The 22873-nt window shown below is 52.0% G+C and overlaps 1 protein-coding gene across 3 annotated transcripts in view; it reads left to right on the top strand.

Annotated features, from left to right (window-relative positions):
• The window catches only part of LOC133352427 (solute carrier family 2, facilitated glucose transporter member 1-like), a 140581-nt gene that overhangs the window by 105375 nt on the left and 12333 nt on the right, over positions 1–22873 (top strand). The window contains exons 1-4 of one of the 3 annotated variants that reach the window (XM_061568064.1): positions 2213–2231; positions 3771–3904; positions 17459–17554; positions 19639–19799. In XM_061568064.1, coding sequence (XP_061424048.1) covers positions 3878–3904; positions 17459–17554; positions 19639–19799 — 284 coding nt within the window. In that variant the 5' untranslated portion in view covers positions 2213–2231; positions 3771–3877. Of the gene's footprint in view, positions 1–2183; positions 3905–17458; positions 17555–19638; positions 19800–22873 lie in introns of those variants that run through there. The other 2 variants (XM_061568063.1, XM_061568061.1) reach the window with 2 other exon arrangements.

Genomic DNA, 22873 nt, shown 5'->3' with positions numbered 1-22873 from the left:
TAAATGAGTGAGTGGGTGAGTAGGGGGGTGAGTGAGTGGATGGGTGAGTAGTTGAGTGGGTGGGCGAGTGAGTGAGTAGGTGGGTGAGTGAGTGGGTGGGTGAGTGAGTAGTTGAGTGGGTGGGCGAGTTAGTGAGTAGGTGGGTGAGTGAGTGGGTGGGTGAGTGAGTCGTGGGTGAATGAGTGGGTGGGTGATTGAGTAGTCGCGTGCGTGGGCGGGTGAGTGAGTGGTGGAGTGAGTAAATGAGTGAGTGGGTGAGTAGGGGGGTGAGTGAGTGGATGGGTGAGTAGTTGAGTGGGTGGGCGAGTGAGTGAGTAGGTGGGTGAGTGAGTGGGTGGGTGAGTGAGTAGTTGAGTGGGTGGGCGAGTTAGTGAGTAGGTGGGTGAGTGAGTGGGTGGGTGAGTGAGTCGTGGGTGAATGAGTGGGTGGGTGATTGAGTAGTCGCGTGCGTGGGCGGGTGAGTGAGTGGGTGAGTGAGTAAATGAGTGAGTGGGTGAGTAGGGGGGTGAGTGAGTGGATGGGTGAGTAGTTGAGTGGGTGGGCGAGTGAGTGAGTAGGTGGGTGAGTGAGTGGGTGGGTGAGTGAGTAGTTGAGTGGGTGGGCGAGTTAATGAGTAGGTGGGTGAGTGAGTGGGTGGGTGAGTGAGTCGTGGGTGAATGAGTGGGTGGGTGATTGAGTAGTCGAGTGCGTGGGCGGGTGAGTGATTGGGTGAGTGAGTAAATGAGTGAGTGGGTGAGTAGGGGGGTGAGTGAGTGGATGGGTGAGTAGTTGAGTGGGTGGGCGAGTGAGTGAGTAGGTGGGTGAGTGAGTGGGTGGGTGAGTGAGTAGTTGAGTGGGTGGGCGAGTTAGTGCGTAGGTGGGTGAGTGAGTGGGTGGGTGAGTGAGTCGTGGGTGAATGAGTGGGTGGGTGATTGAGTAGTCGCGTGCGTGGGCGGGTGAGTGAGTGGGTGAGTGAGTAAATGAGTGAGTGGGTGAGTAGGGGGTGAGTGAGTGGATGGGTGAGTAGTTGAGTGGGTGGGCGAGTGAGTGAGTAGGTGGGTGAGTGAGTGGGTGGGTGGGTGAGTAGTTGAGTGGGTGGGCGAGTGAGTGAGTAGGTGGGTGAGTGAGTGGGTGGGTGAGTGAGTCGTGGGTGAATGAGTGGGTGGGTGATTGAGTAGTCGCGTGCGTGGGCGGGTGAGTGAGTGGGTGAGTGAGTAAATGAGTGAGTGGGTGAGTAGGGGGGTGAGTGAGTGGGTGAGTGAGTAAATGAGTGAGTGGGTGAGTAGGGGGGTGAGTGAGTGGGTGGGTGAGTAGTTGAGTGGGTGGGCGAGTGAGTGAGTAGGTGGGTGAGTGAGTGGGTGGGTGGGTGAGTAGTTGAGTGGGTGGGCGAGTGAGTGAGTAGGTGGGTGAGTGAGTGGGTGGGGGAGTGAGTCGTGGGTGAATGAGTGGGTGGGTGATTGAGTAGTCGCGTGCGTGGGCGGGTGAGTGAGTGGGTGAGTGAGTAAATGAGTGAGTGGGTGAGTAGGGGGGTGAGTGAGTGGATGGGTGAGCGAGTGAGTGAGTGATTGAGTAAACTGGCCTTTCCCCCCCAGCTCTGGCCTTTTGCCCTTCAGCTTCTGAGCGAGTGAGTGAGCGAGAGGGTGAGTGAGTATTTTAGTGGGTGGGTGAGTGAGTGAGTAGGTGGGTGAGTGGGTGAGTGAGTGAGTAGGTGGGTGAGTGGATGAGTGAGTGGGTGAGTGGGCGAATAGGTAGGTGGGTGCGTGAGTAGGTGGCTGAGTGGGTGAATATGTGGCTGAGTGACTGGGTGGTTAGGCGGGTGAATGAGTGGGTGGGTGAGTGGCTGAGTGAGTTTGTGAGTGGCTGAGTGAGTAGGTGGGTGGGTGAGCAAGTGAGTGAGTGAGTAAACTGGCCTTTACCCCCCCCCCCCCCCCAGCTCTGATCGCTTACCCTGCAGGTGTTGTTCTTATCGCCCTCACCGCTCAGAAAATAACCCAAAAACACGGCGCCCCCGCCCTGAAATTTTGCATCAAACTTAATACCGCTGGCAGCATTGAGGTCCCCGTCGTATCGATTCGAATGGGGAGGGGGTGGGGGGTTGACGTGGGATCTGTGAGCAGTGATGGGAGTCACAGTGAAGTGGGAGGGAGGGAGGGAGTGAGAGGTGGGTCAGTCACACGCGACCCTTATAAACTCGCCGTGCTGCGCGCGCGTGTCCAGTCGGTTGCAGCAATCGCAGTCAAGACAGAGAGAGAGTGAGCTGCTGTGTGTGTGCTGTGTGTGTGCTGTGTGTGTGTGCTGCTGTGTGTGTGCTGTGTGTGGGGGTTGTGGTGTGTGCACCGTGCGCTCTGCAAGCTACCGCGTGAACGCGCACGCACACAGAGCGTGCGCACACAGAGTGAACACACAGAGAGAGAGAGGACACACACACAGAGAGGACACACACACAGAGTGAACACACACACACACAAAGACACACACACAGTGGACACACACAGAGTGAACACACACAGAGTGGACACACACACAGTGAACACACACAGTGAACACACACACACACAGTGAACACCCACAGAGTGGACACACACACACACAGACACACACAGAGACACACACAGAGTGAACACACACACACAGACACACACATACACACACACAGAGTGAACACACACACACAGTGAACACACACACAGACACACATACAGAGTGAACACACACAGACACACACAGAGACACACACAGAGTGAACACACACACACAGACACACACAGAGACACACACAGAGTGGACACACACACAGACACAAAGACTAAGAGACATACACACATAGACACATAGATACAGGCATAAAGACACACACATAGATATTTGGCAACACAGATAAGAGACACATTGACACACACAATACACACACACGCGCGCAGATATTTGGGCACGTAGACTCAGACAGAAAGACAAGCACATCGATTAGTGTGCACATGGACACGAACACACATAGACACACGCGCTCACACAGAGACATTGAAATCGACACGAGGATTGCTACTGCCACGCACATGTGAACATAGACACAGAGACACACGCACAGAGACATCACGCACAGAGACACACGCACAGAGACACACGCACATGTGAACATAGACACAGAGACACACGCACAGAGACACACGCACAGAGACATCACGCACAGAGACACACGCACAGAGACATCACGCACAGAGACACACGCACATAGACATCACGCACAGACACATCACGCACATAGACACAGAGACACACGCACATAGACACAGAGACACACGCACAGAGACACACGCACAGAGACACACGCACAGAGACATCACGCACATAGACACACGCACAAAGACATCACGCACAGAGACACACGCACATAGACACAGAGACACACGCACAGAGACACACGCACAGAGACATCACGCACAGAGATACACGCACAAAGACATCACGCACAGAGACACACGCACAAAGACATCACGCACAGAGACACACGCACATAGACACAGAGACACACGCACAGAGACACAGAGACATCACGCACAGAGACATCACGCACAGAGACACACGCACAGACACATCACGCACATAGACACACGCACAGAGACATCACGCACAGACACATCACGCACAGAGACACACGCACAGAGACATCACGCACAGAGACACACGCACATAGACATCGCCGAGTTGACGAGGTGCTCCAGTCACGAGTACATAGACAAATCATCCATAGACACATGACGACAGCGTGGCCTGGCTGTCATTCCTACGCATAGCACGCGGACAGCCACCCGCGGCAGATAGACAGACAGACAGACAAGGCTTCGCCCATCGACGAAGAGTCGGCGTCTCTGTGTCTCCGTGTCTCGGCCGTGTCTCCACGATGCCTGGGAAGACAGCCAAGAGGAGCGTGAGTCCCCATCGCACTGAGACAACGCGTGTCCCGGTGCCGAGTGTTTGCGTGAACGCGTCTCTCTCTCGGCGTGTGTGTGTCTACGTGGGGAGAGCGGTGGCGCAGCGGTTAGCGCTACGCTGCGCTACGAACCCGGCGGACCCCGAGTTCGATTCCCGCTCACGCCCAACACCGGTGACGATTATTTGAACCGCTCCTGGGCCTCCCCTGGGTCGACTCAGCCTCACAAATGAGTAGCTGGTGCGGTGTGTAAACATCGCCACTGGGGAGACAAAGGCGGCCGGGCGTGATGCCGGCCAGCCACGCCCTCGTGTGTCGTGCCGACCTTCATAGGTGCTACTCGCTAGCAGCACTTGCCCCAACAGTCTGTTAAGGCTACACGGGGGATCTTTGCCTTGCGCGGTGGGGCAGTTGTGGATAGAGTGGAGATCAGTGGAGCGGCATTGTGTCTTTTCAACGGCTGCGTAACGCTGCTGTGCGGAAGCTACCTGGCCTGTGGCTCCAAACGAAGCTTCGGGTCTTCTCGGCCACAGTCGTGCCCTCGCTTTCTCTACTGCTTGCCAGAGGTCGCAACCGGGTACCCGATACCCGTACCCTACCCGATACCCGGCTACCCGTACCCGGCCGGATACGGGTACGGGTACCCGTTTGCGACCCTGGTGCGGCCGGGTACGGGTAGACCGTGGGTCACTGGTGAGTCACCGTTTGTCACTCATTTCGGGTAGGGTACGGGTAGGGAACGGGTACCCGGCTGGGTACGGGTACCCATTTGCGACCCTGGTGCGGCCGGGTACGGGTACGGGTAAGGAATCAAAACCCGTTTGCGACCTCTGCTGCTTGCGAAATGTGGACCGTCTCTAAAGGAACAACCTGCGCCGGTTAGAAACGTTGAGGCTGCCCTGGAAAACCAGGCTGGTTTAACGAGGCTGGGTTGTGTGAAGAGCTCACCACACATGCTTGAGAGATCTGGACACGGTCCCATCATCAGTGAGCTCCTCCGGCAGGCGAGCCTGCGTTGGCTAGGGTCATGTAGCCCGCATGTCCAGCCACCGCGAGCTCAATCGGCTTCTGTTTGGCCGGGTAGAGGGGAGCTAAACGCGCTCGGCACGGTCTGGAGAAGAGATGGAGTGATGCGGTACAGGAGGATGTGGAGCTGAGTGGACTTGCCGATGACTGGTAACAGCGGTGTCAAGATCGGCCTCTGTGGAGGAGGCTCGTGAAGGAAGTAGCTACTGGGCAGTTGGAGGCAGTCGCCCTCCAACAACAACGGAGGAGCGAAGCTCACAACAACGAGCGGAGCGCCGGGCGGATAAAACACAGCAGTTTGGCAAAGTGGGGAGCACAGACGGTGCATCAGTCATCTCAGCAGCCAGTCAACCCACGGCACCTGGGGTCTGTCCCCGTGACCTCCTTCGACACTTCACGTGGCGTCAAAGTGCACCTAGCCTGGCACAGGCGCCGTGGTGATGTTACCACAACAGAATGGCGGCGGCGGTGGCTGATGTTGATGTTGTTGTTTGTTGTTGTTGGTCTGTAAAGAGTGGTGGGCGTTGTGCTGGCCACCCAACCCCCTCGTGTGCCGTGCCCGCACTCAGAAGTCGCTAGAGAGGCGACACGTGGTGACGGGAGGGTGGTTCTGTGTCTCTGAGCGTGGAGTTTGTATGTTCTCACCCACCAACCCTCCAAAGCACACGCACCAGTGTCACCGTGTATCGGCAGAACAACACGCGTGTATATGTATAATATATGCATGCACTATATATGTAAAAAATACAAAGATCCCCCGTGTAGCCTTTAACAGACTGTTGGGGCAAGTGCTGTTAGCGAGCCCCTATGAAGGCCGCCACGGCACACGAAGGGGTGGGTGGCCAGCACCACGCCCGGCCGCCTTTGTCTCCCCAGTGGCGATGTTTATACCACATCGCACCAGGTACTCATTTGAGGTTCATTCGGTGTTGGCCGTGAGCGGGTAATCGAACCGGGTCGTCAGGTTCGTAGCGCAGCGCGCTAACCGCTACACCACCGCTCCCCACACAATCACTACACACACACAGACACACACACACCATCACTATACACACACACACACTCACTATACACACACACACAGACACACACACACAATCACTATACAAACACACAATCACTATACACAGACACACACACAGACACACACACACAGACACACACACACAGACACACACACAGACACACACACACAGACACACACACAGACACACACACAGACACACACAGACAGACACACACACAGAGACACACACAGACAGACACACACACACAGACACACACACACAGACACACACACAGACACACACACACAGACACACACACACAGACACACACAGAGACACACACAGACACACACGCACACACAGACACACACACACAGACACACACACACACAGACACACACACAGACACACACACACAGACACACACACACAGACACACACAGACACACACACACAGACACACACACAGACACACACACACAGACACACACACAGACACACAGACACACAATCACTATACACACACACAGACACACACACAGACACACACAGACACACACAGACACACACACAGACACACACACACAGACACACACACACACAGACACACACACAGACACACACAGACACACACACAGACACACACACACACGTATGTGTTTACGTCGTGTGAGCAGTCTCTCGCTTAGCGCTACAAATGTCACGTGTTCATTAATGTGGCCATTGTAATCATTAAGGTCATGAGATGTCTACGTCGCTTTGAAAAATGCGCGGAGACTTCGATACCTATCCGACCTCGGCCTTGAATAGAGAGAGAGGTGGGTCTGCTGGAGCAGATAAATAAATTCTAGATTTGAAGCTTTCGTGACTGCAAGGATTCATATTCTTAGGTTTTTTTCGGTAAAGTCACGTAGGTAAAAAATTTAATTAATAAAAGTAAAATAAAAATCACGACGTTTCGGAGGCAACACAAGCTTCCGTCTTCAGGTGGAACCGTCACAGCACGATAGCTGTATCAAGTGAGAGAAATTCCAAGAAAACAGTCCGTGTATATATACTGGTTCAGGGTGGGAGTAGCCAAGGTGGGCCCCGATAAATTATCTGTGTGGAAATCCACCCCGCGGCGGCATGGGAGAGAGAAAGACCCAGCATGTCTGGTACATTTTTTTTGAAAAAGTTGTGTGGAGATCCACCCCGAAGCGGCCGGGTTAGAGAAAAAGAGCGAATGGACCTATGAGAGCGCCTGGTAAACTTTTAGAGAGAGAAATAGGCAGTTTTAGAAAACTAACTTAGCACATTTTTTGGAAATGTAATGCAACGCAGAGGAGAGTCGGCGAACACACTGTTGACGCATTGCCTGGTTGATTCGACCTCGGGCAATGATTCGTGAAGCGGCCGGTTATCCTGTAACAGGCAATGACATTCCGTCCGTCATTCTCCCCCCCCCCCCTCTCTTCGTCGTGGATGTTTAACGGACGCTTCAATCTGTGCACGGACGAGAGCGTTGGGAAGTTTTGACGATGGCAAATCGACGTTCCTATGACAGGGGCCCGGGTTATAGACAAAAGCCGATGTTCGTGACCCATCTTGCGACTAGACGATGGGAGTGGTGATGCTGAATGTGTTAACGATGATTTATACTGCTGCTGCTGCTGATGATGATGATTATGATTGTGAGTGATGGATGAAGATGGACACGATGCAACATGGTCATGAATATTATGCTAGTGCTGATGATCATGGCATGTTTGATGATGATGATAATGATTGTGATGATGTGATAATGACGCTGCTGATGATGATGACGAATGTGATGATAATTATCGTGTTGATGACGATGATGAACGTGATGATGATGTGATTACGCTGCTGCTGCTGATGATGATGATGAACGTAACGATGGTGCCAATACCACTGGTGCTGATGATGATCATAATCGGGCTGATGATGGTGATGTTAACTGGCAAGATGACGTACTCATTCAATTGCAACCGAATAAAAACACACCAAAGAGTATTTCTGCTCAAACGAGTTTTTCGCGGCTCTGTTTGAGCCAGTGGTGGAAATTCCACATTCCCATGCCGTGGGTCAGTGCGCCATAGAACAACTACAGTGGACGTCTCCCAACGCGTTTCGAAACCTTTGCAATTCGACATTCACGTGGCAGAGCCCGGTACGTCCGAGGAACCCGCATTGTAGTCTCTCTGGAAGCTGCCGTTTTTCTTGTCAATTCCACATTGCTGTGACGGGAGCTCCTGTTTCTCGGGTGGTGGAGCGGCTGGCTGGCTAACAGCGATGGTTGAATCTTAATTTTAGAGTTTTCGTGACTGCAAGGAATTATTCTTTGGTTCTTTCGGTTAAGTGACGTCTAAAGATAAAATAATAAATTAAATAATAGCATACTACGACGTTTCGATTGCAACACAAGCAATCATCATGATGTCTGTCTGCTTGTATGTCTGTCTATAGTTTTCTAGTTAGATTTTTGTTGCTATTTATTTTATGCCTGATGATGATTGCTTGTGTTGCAATCGAAACGTCGTAATATGTTATTATTTTATGTATTATTTTATCTTTAGACGTCACTTAACCGAAAGAACCAAAGAATAATGACAGCGATGGTGTTTACGCGGACCCTGAGTCGCGGTGCAAAGGTCTAGGGGTTGGTCACGTTCATACAGTGATCACAGTGCATCATCATCAACAACAGCAGGCAGCATTGTCATCATTATTGCCGTCATCATCATGATCATAGCCATCAGCAACAATCTCAACATCTCGATTTAAAGCTTTCGTGGCTGCAGGGATTCATCTTCTTGGTTCTTTCGGTAAAGTCACGTAGAATGGAAGTAATAAAATAATAAAAATAAAACATAATAAAATAATTCTCACGACGTTTCGGCTGCTTGCGTTGTGGCCGAAACGTCGTGAGAATTATTTTATAATGTTTTATTTTATTATTTTACTATTCCCATTCCACGTGACTTTACCGAAAGAACCAAGAAGATGAATCTCAACATCATCATCATCATTGCGATGAGAGTCATCGTCATCATCGTCACGATCATCAGTCGAACAACCATCGTTAACTTCCCCTTGCAATGCGCTATCCAGGATCAGCACCTGCTTAGCTCCTGAGATCTGGCGAGATCGGCCACGTTCTGGGTGATTGTGTTGCGATGGTGAGATGTTAACTACCTCGCCTGGTGTGCAGGAGGTCGTGGGTTCCATCCCGACCCTGACGCCTGCTGCTGCTGTATATTTGGAGTTTGCGGTGTCTCTCTCTCTCATCATCATCATCACGGTGGCTAGGAGATGTTAACTCCCTCGCCTGGTATGCAGGAGGTCGTGGGTTCGAGCCCGAACCTGATGACTGCTGCTGTGTATTTGGAGTTTGCGTGTCTCTCTCATCATCATCATCACGGTGGCTAGGATATGTTAACTACCTCGCCTGGTATATAGGAGGTCGTGGGTTCCATCCCGACCCTGACGCCTACTGCTGTATATTTGGAGTTTGCGTGTCTCTCTCTCTCATCATCACGGTGGTTAGGAGATATTAACTCCCTCGCCTGGTGTACAGGAGGTCGTGAGTTCCATCCCGACCCTGACTCCTGCTGCTGTATATTTGTAGTTTGCGTGTTTCTCTCTCTCATCATCATCACAGTGGCTAGGAGATGTTAACTCCCTCGCCTGGTGTGCAGGAGGTCGTGGGTTCCATCCCGACCCTGACGCCTGCTGCTGCTGTATATTTGGAGTTTGCGTGTCTCTCTCTCTCTCTCCCCGTGGTCGCGTGGAGTTTTCTCCGCGTCTCCTGGTTTTTCCCCTCCACATTTAGAATCAACATCAAGTATTTGTCGCTACTGTCATACATGTCCACGTGACGGTCATCCACTTTCGTCGCGCTGTTATTTGTGGCCAGCTCGCTTCTAGAAGGAACAGAGCTACATAGCCCAGTGGTGCCTTTACTCGGTAAAGAAAATAAACAATCAAAATCATTTTCGATTTAAAGCTTTCGTGACTGCAGGGATTCATCTTCTTGGTTCTTTCGGTAAAGTCACGTAGAAGGGAAGTAATAAAATAATAAAAATAAAACATAATAAAATAATTCTCACGACGTTTCGACCACAACGCAAGCAGCCGTCATCAGATGAAGAAACAGCCCAGCTTAAATAGACGCTACAAGCCTGGGGCGTGTCATTCAGACGCTGTCTTCTCGACAGACCTGTTTCTTCACCTGAGGACGGCTGCTTGCGTTGTGGCCGAAACGTCGTGAGAATTATTTTATTATGTTTTATTTTTATTATTTTATTACTTCTCTTCTACGTGACTTTACCGAAAGAACCAAGAAGATTAATCTAAATAATTGTTGAGTTTATAGATAGCATCTAAATCATGTTAATTTAATTCATGATGCTCGTCATGATGATTTTTTTATACTCATTGTGTATCGACCCCGGAGGGATGATGGTGATGATGATGATGGGCTGAGTCAACACCACCCCTCCCACCCCGCCCTAGAATTCCACGATCGAAAGCGTTTCATCTTTGTGGAAATATTTGATAAACGGGCACCGTCCCCCCTGCCACCTCTCCTCCACCAACCCCGACCCACCACGAGGGTTGTTTCAACAGCTGGTCCCACTTCTTTAGGTCACCACGAGGGCCTGGGTTCGATTCCCGAACTCGGCACGCCTGTTTTTTCGTGCACTTGTTCAACGTCCTTCCTTGCCCCTGTTCTGCAGAGTGTGCGTGAGTGAGTGTGTGTGTCAGTGAGTGAGTGTGTCAGTGAGTGAGTGTGTCAGTAAGTAAGTCAGTGAGTGAGTGTGTGTCAGTGAGTGTGTCAGTGAATGAGTGTTTCAGGTGAGTATGTCAGTGAGTGTGTGTCAGTGAGTGAGTGTGTCAGTGAGTGAGTGTGTCAGTGAGTGTGTGTGTCAGTGAGTGTGTCAGTGAGAGTGTGTCAGTGAGTGAGTGTGTGTCAGTGAGTGTGTGTCAGTGAATTAGTGTTTCAGGTGAGTGTGTCAGTGAGTGTGTGTCAGTGAGTGAGTGTGTCAGTGAGTGAGTGTGTCAGTGAGAGTGTGTCAGTGAGTGTGTGTGTCAGTGAGTGTGTGTCAGTGAGTGTGTGTGTCAGTGAGTGTGTGTCAGTGAGTGTGTGTCAGTGAGTGAGTGTGTCAGTGAGTGTGTGTCAGTGAGTGAGTGTCAGTGAGTGAGTGTCAGTGAGTGAGTGTGTCAGTGAGTGTGTGTCAGTGAGTGTGTGTGTCAGTGAGTGAGTGTGTCAGTGAGTGTGTGTCAGTGAGTGAGTGTGTGTCAGTGAGTGAGTGTGTCAGTGAGTGAGTGTCAGTGAGTGTGTGTCAGTGAGTGTGTGTCAGTGAGTGAGTGTGTCAGTGAGTGAGTGTGTCAGTGAGTGTGTGTGTCAGTGAGTGAGTGTGTCAGTGAGTGTGTGTGTCAGTGAGTGAGTGTGTCAGTGAGTGAGTGTGTCAGTGAGTGAGTGTGTCAGTGAGTGAGTGTCAGTGAGTGTGTGTCAGTGAGTCTGTGTCAGTGAGTGAGTGTGTCAATGACTGAGTGTGTCAGTGAGTGTGTCAGTGAGTGAGTGTGTGTCAGTGAGTGTGTGTCAGTGAGTAAGGAGCAGTAGTGTAGCGGTTAGCGCGCTGCGCTATGAACCTGGCGACCCGGGTTCGATACCCGCTCACGGCCAACACCAGTGACGACTATCTGAACCGGTCCCGGGCCTCCCCTAGGTCGACTCAACCTCAAATGAGTACCTGGTGCGATGTGTAAACATCGCTACTGGGGAGACAAAGGTGGCCGGGTGTAGTGCTGGCCACCCACCCCCTCGTGTGCCGTTTTAGTCTTTATAGGTGCTTGCTAACAGCACTTGCCCCTACAGTCTGTTACAGGCTACATGGGGGGGTCTTTGTTCTTTGTTTTTTTAGTGTGAGTGTGTGAGTGAGTGTGTCAGTGAGTGTGTGAGTATGTGTGTGAGTGTGTGAGTGAGTGTGTGTGTGAGTGAGTGTGTGAGCGTGTGATTAACTACCACTAAATTACGATGTAAAAAACGTATTAAGCTTGTGCTGGAGGCCCCGGGGGGACAGGCGTCTATGACGTCTCCTGGCCAAACCCCATTTTGTGGAGCCAGGAGACTGAATCCTTACCCTTGAGGCTCCTCCAGAAACAACAAAAAACCACTTCGGATGGTCATGTGGAATGTTTGAACGCTCATTGCGGAGAAGAGGCTGCCACTCCTCTGTCGGGAGCTGGACCGGTACCGCCTGGATCTCTGTGGTATTCAGGAGGTCCGGTGGACCGGCTCTGGCTCCTGCCACCATGAGGGGTGGACAGTCCTCTACTCAGGGCAGGAGCCAAACAACAAAGAGTGGCTCTTCTTCTGAACAAAAAAATGAAGGGGGTATGGGAGCATGGCGGTGAGGTGTGGGAAGCCATAAGCCCCATGCTACTTTGGGCTCACCTTCCCATAAACCAGAGGCGAGGAGTGGTGGTCGTGGTTACTTATGCCCCCACCGAGGACGAACATTCGTGGAGGGATGCAGGCAAGGCCGATGAGTCAGATGCCTTCTATGACCTCCTGTCAAAGGTGCTGGCTAAAGTGGCCCCTCGCAATAGAGTCATCCTGTTGGGTGACTTTAATGCCCGAGTTGGTCATGATGCTAGCACCTGGTCTGGAGTGATTGGAAGACATGGGCAAAATCAGCTCAATAACAACAGTAGGAGGCTGCTAGATCATTGTGCAGCCCATGGGCTTGTAATTACCAACACGCTGTTCCGGCACCAGCGCATCCACGCAAGAACATCTGCTGGACTACATATTGACGGAACAGCAGATGCGAGCCCATGTCCTTGACACTAGGGCCTACCATGGAGCTGATCTGTCTACTGACCATCGACTTGTCATCTGTAAGATGTGACTGCCATTCTTCCACTCCCTTAGTGGGTGTACACCCAGGACCCCATTGAAACCCATAGTGACATGGTCTCAGCTAGCTGATGAAAGTTGCAAACGAGAATTTCATCATCGCTTGCAGCTGGGTTTGGCATCGTCCCCCACTCCTCCTGATGTCGAGGGGAAATGGGCGAGGTTTAGAGCTGTGGCTCATGCATCTGCAATGGCAGCTTCAGGTACATGGTCCAGACCTCCTCAGAGACCCTGGCTGACAGAGGAGGTGTTCAGGCTGGCTGAGAAAAAGCGACAGGCCCACTCTCATCATCTATAGCATCCCACGTCAGAGAATGAAGAGGCTTACTGCAGCATTCGCTGGGAGGTTGTTGGTCGCGGATTGCTGAAGAGATGGAGTCTGCCTCAATACAATCACAAATCACTCTTTAATTCCATCAAAAAAGGAACCTGCAGCACCACACCTATTGCCATCATGGTTTAAGGAAAGGGCGGTCCTGCACAGATGCCATATTTTCTGGCCGTCTGCTACAGCAGAGGTGTAGGGAATTCCAACAAGACCTACATCTCTGCTTTATTGACCTGGTCAAGGCCTATGATACCATCAGTAGGCCTAGGCTCTGGGTTGTTCTTCGTGCTTTCGGAGTCCCTGACACGCTGCTCATGATCATTAAGGACCTTCATGATGGTGAGCGGGCCCAGGCAAAACTACGGGGCCGGAATTCGGAGCCATTCCCTGTTCACTTTGGGGTGCAACAGGAATGTTCTCTGGCTGCCACATAATTTAACATCTATTTTGACCACGTAGTTCGTGAAGCCTTCAAAAGCCGTACCAGATGAATTTCCATCTGGTACAGATACAATGGGATGCTGATCGATGCCCAGGTGCAGTCAAGGGATGGCTCCCGATTGCTCAACTATGTTACGTATGCCGATGATCTGGTAATTGCGGTTCACTCAGAGGAGAAGTTGGAGCCGCTGCTGCTGAACCTGGAGCCCCACCAAAACTAAGCACCTGCCTGGGTATTTTGTACCATCGGACACTCCACCCCCACAACTCCCAATTGGTGATAGGGCAGTTGTGGAGAGAGTGGAGAGTTTCCCGTACCTGGGCAGTGTGCTCACGACCGGTTCCAGATTGACAGCAGAGGTCTCACTCTGAATCAGTCGAGCGGCAATATCTTTTCATTGGTTGCGTAACGCTGTGTGGAAGCTCCCGGGTCTGTCGCTCCGCACAAAGCTTCAGGTCTTCTCGGCCACAGTCATTCCCTCCCTTCTATATGCTTGTAAAACGTGGACCCCCCTAATGGAACAACTTCGCCAGTTATAAACATTTCGGCTGGCCTGCCTGCGATCCATCCTGGGTTTAACCAGGCTGCATTGTGTGAGGAGCTCACATATCCTTGAAAGATCTGGACAAAGTCCCATCGATGAGCTCCTCTGGCAGGCAAGGCTGCGTTGGCTGGTTCATGTAGCCCGCATGCCCAGCCACCGCATGCCTAAACAGCTTTTGTTCGGCCGGATCGAGGGGGCTAAACGGGCGGAGCACGGGCTAGAGAAGAGTGATGTGGTACAGGAGGATGTGGAGCTGAGTGGACTTGTCGATGACTGGTACCAGCGGTGTCAAGATCGGCCTCTGTGGAGGAGGCTCGTTAAGTTGGCACAGTAGGGGGAACAGGTGGTGCATCAGCCACTCATCTCAGTCGATCCGTCTTACCTGGGTCTGCCCCATGACCTCGTGCCAGCGGGCTTTCAAAACTTCACGTCGCCTCAACGTGCACATAGCCTGGCACAAGCCACGTAGTGGCGAATGGCGGTTGTTGTTGTTATTGTTGCGTGATTGTGTGCGTGAGTGAGTGTGTAGTGAGTGAGTGTGTGCGTGAGTGAGTGTAGTGTAGCGGTAGTGTAGTGCTTATCATGCTGCGCTACGAACCTATGAAGGCTGTGTCGGCCTTCGTAGGTGCTACACGCTCACAGCATTTGCCCCAACAGTCTGTTAGCTGAACCCATGCGCAGTGTAACCGCATATCGACCAAAACCGCATGCCAATGCTGGACAAAAATGTACCTGCAAATCACTCCGAACTGAACTATACTTTTATAGGACCGGGTAAGGCCCCACGGAGCTAAGTAGCTCTTTCCCAGAAGCGACTTGGCCATCACAAACTGTAGCTCAACGAAGTGGCTTGTCGTCACCACGTGGACATTTATATCAGCCGAAGACTCTAAATGGGTGGTGATGTTGATTCGAAATGTGAAGCGAAAAACCCGAGGACCCGGAGAAAAATCCACGCGACCACGGGGAGAGGGAGGGAGACAGCAAACTCCAAATATACAGCAGCAGGCGTCAGGGTCGGGATCGCACCCACGACCTCCTGTACACCAGGCGAGGTAGTTAACATCTCCTAGCCACCGTGATGATGATGAGAGAGAGAGACGCAAACTCCAAATATACAGCAGCAGGCGTCAGGGTCGGGATGTAACCCACGACCTCCTGCACACCAGGCGAGGTAGTCAACATCTCCAAGCCACCGCAGCCGCGAGTGATCGCACGGCAGCGATGAAAACACAAACCTGGCAGGACCCTCCTGGAAACAAAAGCCTCGAGACACTGCGAGGGCTTAGCCTACGCCGAGGAACGCGGAATGACGGTGAGAATAAGAACAACAACGATGACGATAATAACAACATCTAAAAATCACGAATCCCATCTGCTCCTGGGACTCAGCCTTTCATCCGAAACTGCGGATGGTGAAGGGGGCCCAGTGCCCAATCTCCACGAAGGTGCGACGCTTGCAGAATGATTCTCTCGTTTTCACAGAAAATATTATTCAGCTACAGAAGTTATATTTTATTTATATTATATTCATTTGGGTTGGGGGGGCGGTGGACTTTTTTTTTTCTCGAAACAGATACACAAAGACAAAGACCCCCCCCCCTCCCTCCGTGTAGCCTTACAAGAATGTTGGGCCAAGTGCTGTTAGCGAGACAGCATGGCACACGAGGGGGTGGGTGGCCAACACCACGCCCGGCCGCCTTTGTCTCCCCAGTGGCGATGTTTACACACCGCACCAGTGTTCTCATTTGAGGTTGAGTCGATCTAGGAGAGGCTCAGGACCGGTTCAGATAACCGGTGGTGGCACCTGGGGAGACAAAGGCGGCCGGGCGTGGTGCTGGCCACTCACCCCCTCGTGTGCCGTTCTGACCTTCATGGGTTGTGCTACTCGCTAGCAGCACTTGCCCCAACAGTCTGTTACAGGCTACACGGGGGATCTTTGTCTTTCGTCTCTCTCGAAACCGGGGAGCGGTGGTGGAGCGGTTAGGGCGCTGGGCCGCCAACCTTTGTATCGATTGATCGAGCCGTGCCCTGGACGTCGACTTCGTCTTTGCGATGTTGTCTCTCTGAAGAGCTGCGACCTGGTGACCTGGTGACCTCGTGACCTCGTGACGGGCTCCCGGTGCGTAGTGCAGGTCTGCCGAGCGCCGCTGGTGGTGGTGATGATGTTGTTATAATGATATTCTTAGGTTTTTTCGGTAAAGTCACGTAGGTAAAACATTAAAATTAATAAAAGTTAAATAAAAATTAAATAAAAATCACGACGTTTCGGAGGCAACACAAGCCTCTGTCTTCAGGTGGAACCGTCACAGCACGATAGCTGTATCAAGTAAATGAGAGATTACAAGAGCTCTCTCTCATTTACTTGATACAGCTGTCGTGGCTGTGACGGTTCCACCTGAAGAAGGATGCTTGTGTTTCCTCCGAAACGTCGTGATTTTATTTTTGTTTTATTTAACTTTTATTAATTTTAATTTTTTACCTACGTGACTTTACGAAAAAACCTAAGAATATAAATCCTTGCAGTCACGAAAGCTTTAAATCTAGAATGTTATAATGATGTTGTTATGATGATGTTGTTGTCGATGTTGTTGTCGATGTTGTCGGTTATATTGTTGATGATGATGATGTTTTTTCTTGGTTCTTTCGGTAAAGTCACGTAGAATGGAAATAATAAAATAATAAAAATTAAACATAATAAATTCTCACGACGTTTCGGCCACAACGCGAGCAGCCGTCTGACGCTGTCTCCCCGACAGACCTGGTCTTCACCTGAGGACGGCTGCTTGCGTTGTGGCCGAAACGTCGTGAGAATTTATTATGTTTTATTTGTATTATTTTATTATTTCCATTCTACGTGACTTTGACGTAAGAACCAAGAAGATGAATCCCTGCAGTCACGAAAGCTTTAAATCGAGATGATGATGTTGTTATGATGATGATGTTGCTGCTGATGATGATGATGTTGCTGTCGAAGATGTTGATGTTGTCGATGATGTTGTTGATGATGTTGATGATGCTGTCGATGTTGTTGATATTGTTGATGATCCTGTTGTTGTTGATAATGTTGTTGATGTTGACGATGTTGTTGATGATGTTGTCGATGATGTTGTTGTCGATGATGTTGTTGATGCTGTTGTTGTTCATGTTGTTGATGATGCTGTTGTTGTTGATGTTGGTGTAGATGTTCATAATATTGTTCATGATGTTGATAATGTTGTTGATGGTGTTGTTGATGATGTTGTTGATGTTGTTGTTGTTGTTGATGGCGAGCAGCAGCTGACGGCGCCGCTCCTGGTCTCCGTGTGTGCCGCGGTGCTCAGCTCCTTCGAGTTCGGCTACAACATCGGCGTGACGAACGCTCCCGAGCAGGTGAGCAGGACATCGTCATCATCGTCAACATCAATATCATCATCATCGTCGGCAGCATCATTATTATCATCAACGTCATCATCATCATCGTCACGATCAACCTCACCATCATTATCATCAACGTCATCACCATCGTCATCATCATCATTAACGTCATCAACGTCATCATGGTCATCATCCACCTAACAATCGTCATCATCATCAACGTCATCATTGTCATCACCATCATCAACGTCATCATCATCAACGTCATCATCATCAGCATCATCACCATCATCATCATCAACGTCATCACCGTCATCATCATCAACGTCATCACCATCGTCATCATGATCGTCATCATCAACCTCACCATCGTCATCATCATCAGCGTCATCATCGTCATCATCAACCTCACCATCATCACCATCACCATCGTCATCATCGTCATCATCACCATCATCACCATCGTCATCAGCAACCTCACCATCATCACCATCACCATCGTCATCATCGTCACCATCACCATCATCACCATCGTCATCATTCACCTCACCATCATCACTTGCCCCCGACAGTCTGTTATGTCTACACGGGGGATCGTTGATATTTGTGTCATTGTGGGCGTCACTACGTCACTACGTCACTGTGCGCGTCACTGTGTGCGTCACTACGTCACTACGTCACTGTGCGCGTCACTGTGTGCGTCACTGTGCGCGTCACTACGTCACTACGTCACTGTGCGCGTCACTGTGTGCGTCACTACGTCACTACGTCACTGTGCACGTCACTGTGTGCGTCACTGTGTGCGTCACTACGTCACTACGTCACTGTGTGCGTCACTGTGTGCGTCACTACGTCACTACGTCACTGTGCACGTCACTGTGTGCGTCACTGTGCGCGTCACTACGTCACTACGTCACTGTGCGCGTCACTGTGTGCGTCACTGTGTGCGTCACTGTGTGCGTCACTGTGTGCGTCACTACGTCACTACGTCACTGCGCGCGTCACTGTGTGCGTCACTGTGTGCGTCACTGTGTGCGTCACTGTGTGCGTCACTGTGTGCGTCACTACGTCACTACGTCACTGTGTGCGTCACTGTGTGCGTCACTGTGTGCGTCACTACGTCACTACGTCACTGTGCACGTCACTGTGTGCGTCACTGTGCGCGTCACTACGTCACTACGTCACTGTGCGCGTCACTGTGTGCGTCACTGTGTGCGTCACTGTGTGCGTCACTGTGTGCGTCACTACGTCACTACGTCACTGTGCGCGTCACTGTGTGCGTCACTGTGTGCGTCACTGTGTGCGTCACTACGTCACTACGTCACTGCGCGCGTCACTGTGCGCGTCACTGTGTGCGTCACTACGTCACTACGTCACTGTGCACGTCACTGTGTGCGTCACTGTGTGCGTCACTGTGTGCGTCACTGTGTGCGTCACTACGTCACTACGTCACTGCGCGCGTCACTGTGTGCGTCACTGTGTGCGACACTACGTCACTACGTCACTGTGCACGTCACTGTGTGCGTCACTGTGTGCGTCACTGTGTGCGTCACTGCGTGCGTCACTGTGTGCGTCACTACGTCACTACGTCACTGTGCACGTCACTGTGTGCGTCACTGTGTGCGTCACTGTGTGCGTCACTACGTCACTACGTCACTGTGCACGTCACTGTGTGCGTCACTGTGTGCGTCACTGTGTGCGTCACTGCGTGCGTCACTGTGTGCGTCACTACGTCACTACGTCACTGTGCGCGTCACTGTGTGCGTCACTGTGTGCGTCACTGTGTGCGTCACTACGTCACTACGTCACTGTGCACGTCACTGTGTGCGTCACTGTGTGCGTCACTGTGTGCGTCACTGCGTGCGTCACTGTGTGCGTCACTACGTCACTACGTCACTGCGCGCGTCACTGTGTGCGTCACTGTGTGCGTCACTGTGTGCGTCACTACGTCACTACGTCACTGTGCACGTCACTGTGTGCGTCACTGTGTGCGTCACTGTGTGCGTCACTGTGTGCGTCACTGTGTGCGTCACTACGTCACTACGTCACTGCGCGCGTCACTGCGCGCGTCACTGTGTGCGTCACTGCGCGTGTCGCAGATAATCCGCAGTTTCTACAATGCCACGTGGATGGGTCGCCACGGCGTGGCCATGCCGCACTCGTCGCTCACTGCCGTCTGGGCTCTCTCCGTCGCCATCTTCGCCGTGGGCGGCATGGTGAGCGCCCTCATGGTGGGGGCGCTCACCTCCAAATACAGCAGGTGACACAGCCACACCTACAGCAGGTGACACAGCTACACCTACAGCAGGTGACACAGCTACACCTACAGCAGGTGACTCAGCCACACTTACAGCAGGTGACTCAGCTACACATACAGCAGGTGACTCAGCCACACCTACAGCAGGTGACTCAGCTACACCTACAGCAGGTGACTCAGCCACACCTACAGCAGGTGACTCAGCTACACCTACAGCAGGTGACTCAGCCACACCTACAGCAGGTGACTCAGCTACACCTACAGCAGGTGACTCAGCCACACCTACAGCAGGTGACACAGCTACACCTACAGCAGGTGACTCAGCCACACCTACAGCAGGTGACTCAGCCACACCTACAGCAGGTGACTCAGCTACACCTACAGCAGGTGACACAGCCACACCTACAGCAGGTGACTCAGCTACACCTACAGCAGGTGACTCAGCCACACCTACAGCAGGTGACACAGCTACACCTACAGCAGGTGACTCAGCCACACCTACAGCAGGTGACTCAGCCACACCTACAGCAGGTGACTCAGCTACACCTACAGCAGGTGACTCAGCCACACCTACAGCAGGTGACTCAGCTACACATACAGCAGGTGACTCAGCTACACCCACAGCAAGTGACTCAGCTACACCTACAGCAAGTGACTCAGCTACACCTACAGCAGGTGACTCAGCCACACTTACAGCAGGTGACTCAGCTACACATACAGCAGGTGACTCAGCCACACCTACAGCAGGTGACTCAGCTACACATACAGCAGGTGACTCAGCTACACCCACAGCAAGTGACTCAGCTACACCTACAGCAAGTGACTCAGCTACACCTACAGCAGGTGACTCAGCCACACCTACAGCAGGTGACTCAGTCACACCTACAGCAGGTGACTCAGCTGGTGTGCCGGATACGGCACTGACATTTTTCTCCTGTGGCTCACCCAACCGGCTGAAATTAACCCCCTGTCTAGATGCCCCCCTCTCACGTGATCCCACCCTCACCACCACCCCACCCACCCCCACCCCCACGTGACTCCACCCTCACCACCACCCCACCCACCCCCACCCCCCACGTGACTCCACCCTCACCACCACCCCAGCCACTCCCACTGCCCCTGTCCCACCACATGCCCCAGTGCCACCTTGAGGTGGCTCATTCCCGAGACCCAAAACACAAAGCGTCTCGCCCAGCCCCCTAATCGCCTTCACGGGAATCACAATCTTCATTTGGGATGAATCCGAAGAGCTATAAAGCTCTTTTTGCACACGTGTCCAGTCTGGGGCACCAGCGAGAAAGTCACAACAACAAACAACACGAACACACGACAGGACAAGGATAGGCGAGGTAGGGAAATCACGAAAATATATTTGTTTTCTTACCAGGTCAAGCCCGCGGAGCGAGATAGCTTATTTTTCAGAAACGACCTGGTCACAAATGATAGCTCCACGTAGTGGCTTATCACGTGTACATTTATAGCAGCCAACAAATCTAAGTGATCTAAACAGACTGTAGGGGCAAGTGCTGTTAGCGAGTAGCACCTGTGAAGGCCGGCACGGCACACGAGGGGATGGGTGGCCAGCACCACGCCCGGCCGCCTTTGTCTCCCCAGTAGGAATGTCTTTACACACCGCACCAGGTACTCATTTGAGGCTGAGTTGACCTAGGAGAAGGCCCAGGACGGGTTCAGATAATCGTCAGCGCTCAGTGTCTCATAAGCAGAGTCAGGCTCACCTGAAGCTGTGCATTATACGACTTTTGAGTTGTGCATTATACGACTTTTGCGTTGTGCATTATACGACTTTTGCGTTGTGCATTATACAATGTTGCGTTGATCTAGCAGCCCTTCTTCTGCCAGTTCACCACCTGTGATTGCAGTGAAGCCCGGCTCTGCCGATGAGACCCGGTTGCGTCGAAACCGGTCAAGGATTTTCTTTCCTCAGACTGAACCAATCCCGCTGAGATGCTGCACCTCCCATAAGGCTGTGCGGCTGATGAGATGTGTAAAAAGATATACAGCACATATGCTTGTATTTGTTTTCCTGTAGAGTGACAGACACGGGAAGGAGGCTTCTGCTGCTTATTTGTATTGTCCTGAGACCCACGAGCGGTGACCCCTACCGGTGACCCTTACCGGTGACCCCTACCGCCCCGTGGAATGTGTTGACCTCTATGACCCCTGTACAACTACAACAGCAGCAGCAGCCACCATTCGCCACCAAGTGGCGGCGACGTCACCACGCCACCTGTGCCAGGCTAGATGCACTTTGAGGCCGTCACGGAAGTTTTGAAGGTTCGCTGCTGGCAGGAGGTCACGGGACAGACCCCAGGTGCCATAGGTTAACCGACTGGCGTATGCACCACCTGTGCTCCCTACTGTGCCGACTTGCTAAGTTGTTGTGAGCCATCGCTCCTCCGCCCTCCGTTGTTACTGGAGGGCGACTGCCTCCAACTGCCCAGCAGCGTCCTTCACGAGCCTCCTCCATAGAGATCGATCTTGACACCGCTGGTACCAGTCATCGGCAACTCCACTCAGCTCCACGTCCTCCTGTACCACATCACTCCATCTCTTCTCTAGCCCATGCCGCGCCCATTTATCTCCCTCTATCTGGCCAAACAAAAGCTGTTTGGGTATGCGTTGGCTCGGCATGCAGGCTACCTGACCCAGCCAACGCAGCGTTGCCTGCCGGAGGCGTTCACTGATTGGACTGTGTCCAGGCCTTCCAAGGATTTATTAGTTCCTCACAAAATCCAGTCTGGTTAAACCCAGGATGGATGGTAGGCAGGCCAGCCCGAATGTTTCTAACCGGGGCAGATATTCAATTAGGGGGATCCACGTTTCGCAAGCATAGAGCAGGGAGGGTATAACTGTGGCCGAGAAGACCCGAAGCTTCGTGTGGAGCGACAGACCAGGTAGCTTCCACACAGCCAATGAAAATATAATGCCGCTCAACTAATTCGGAGTGAGACTTCTGCTGTCGATCCGGAGCTGGTCATAAGCACACTGGCCAAGTACGGAAACCTCTCCACTCTCCCCACAACTACTGCTCCATCGCCAATGGGAAGTTGCGCGAG

This window comes from Lethenteron reissneri, chromosome 40 (genome assembly GCF_015708825.2).
Source record: "Lethenteron reissneri isolate LAM-NWPU_2019-01 chromosome 40, ASM1570882v1, whole genome shotgun sequence".
NCBI classification, from domain to species: Eukaryota; Metazoa; Chordata; class Hyperoartia; order Petromyzontiformes; family Petromyzontidae; genus Lethenteron; species Lethenteron reissneri.
Note: the sequence above shows the minus strand (reverse complement) of the source record. Positions and strands in the feature narration are given on the sequence as shown.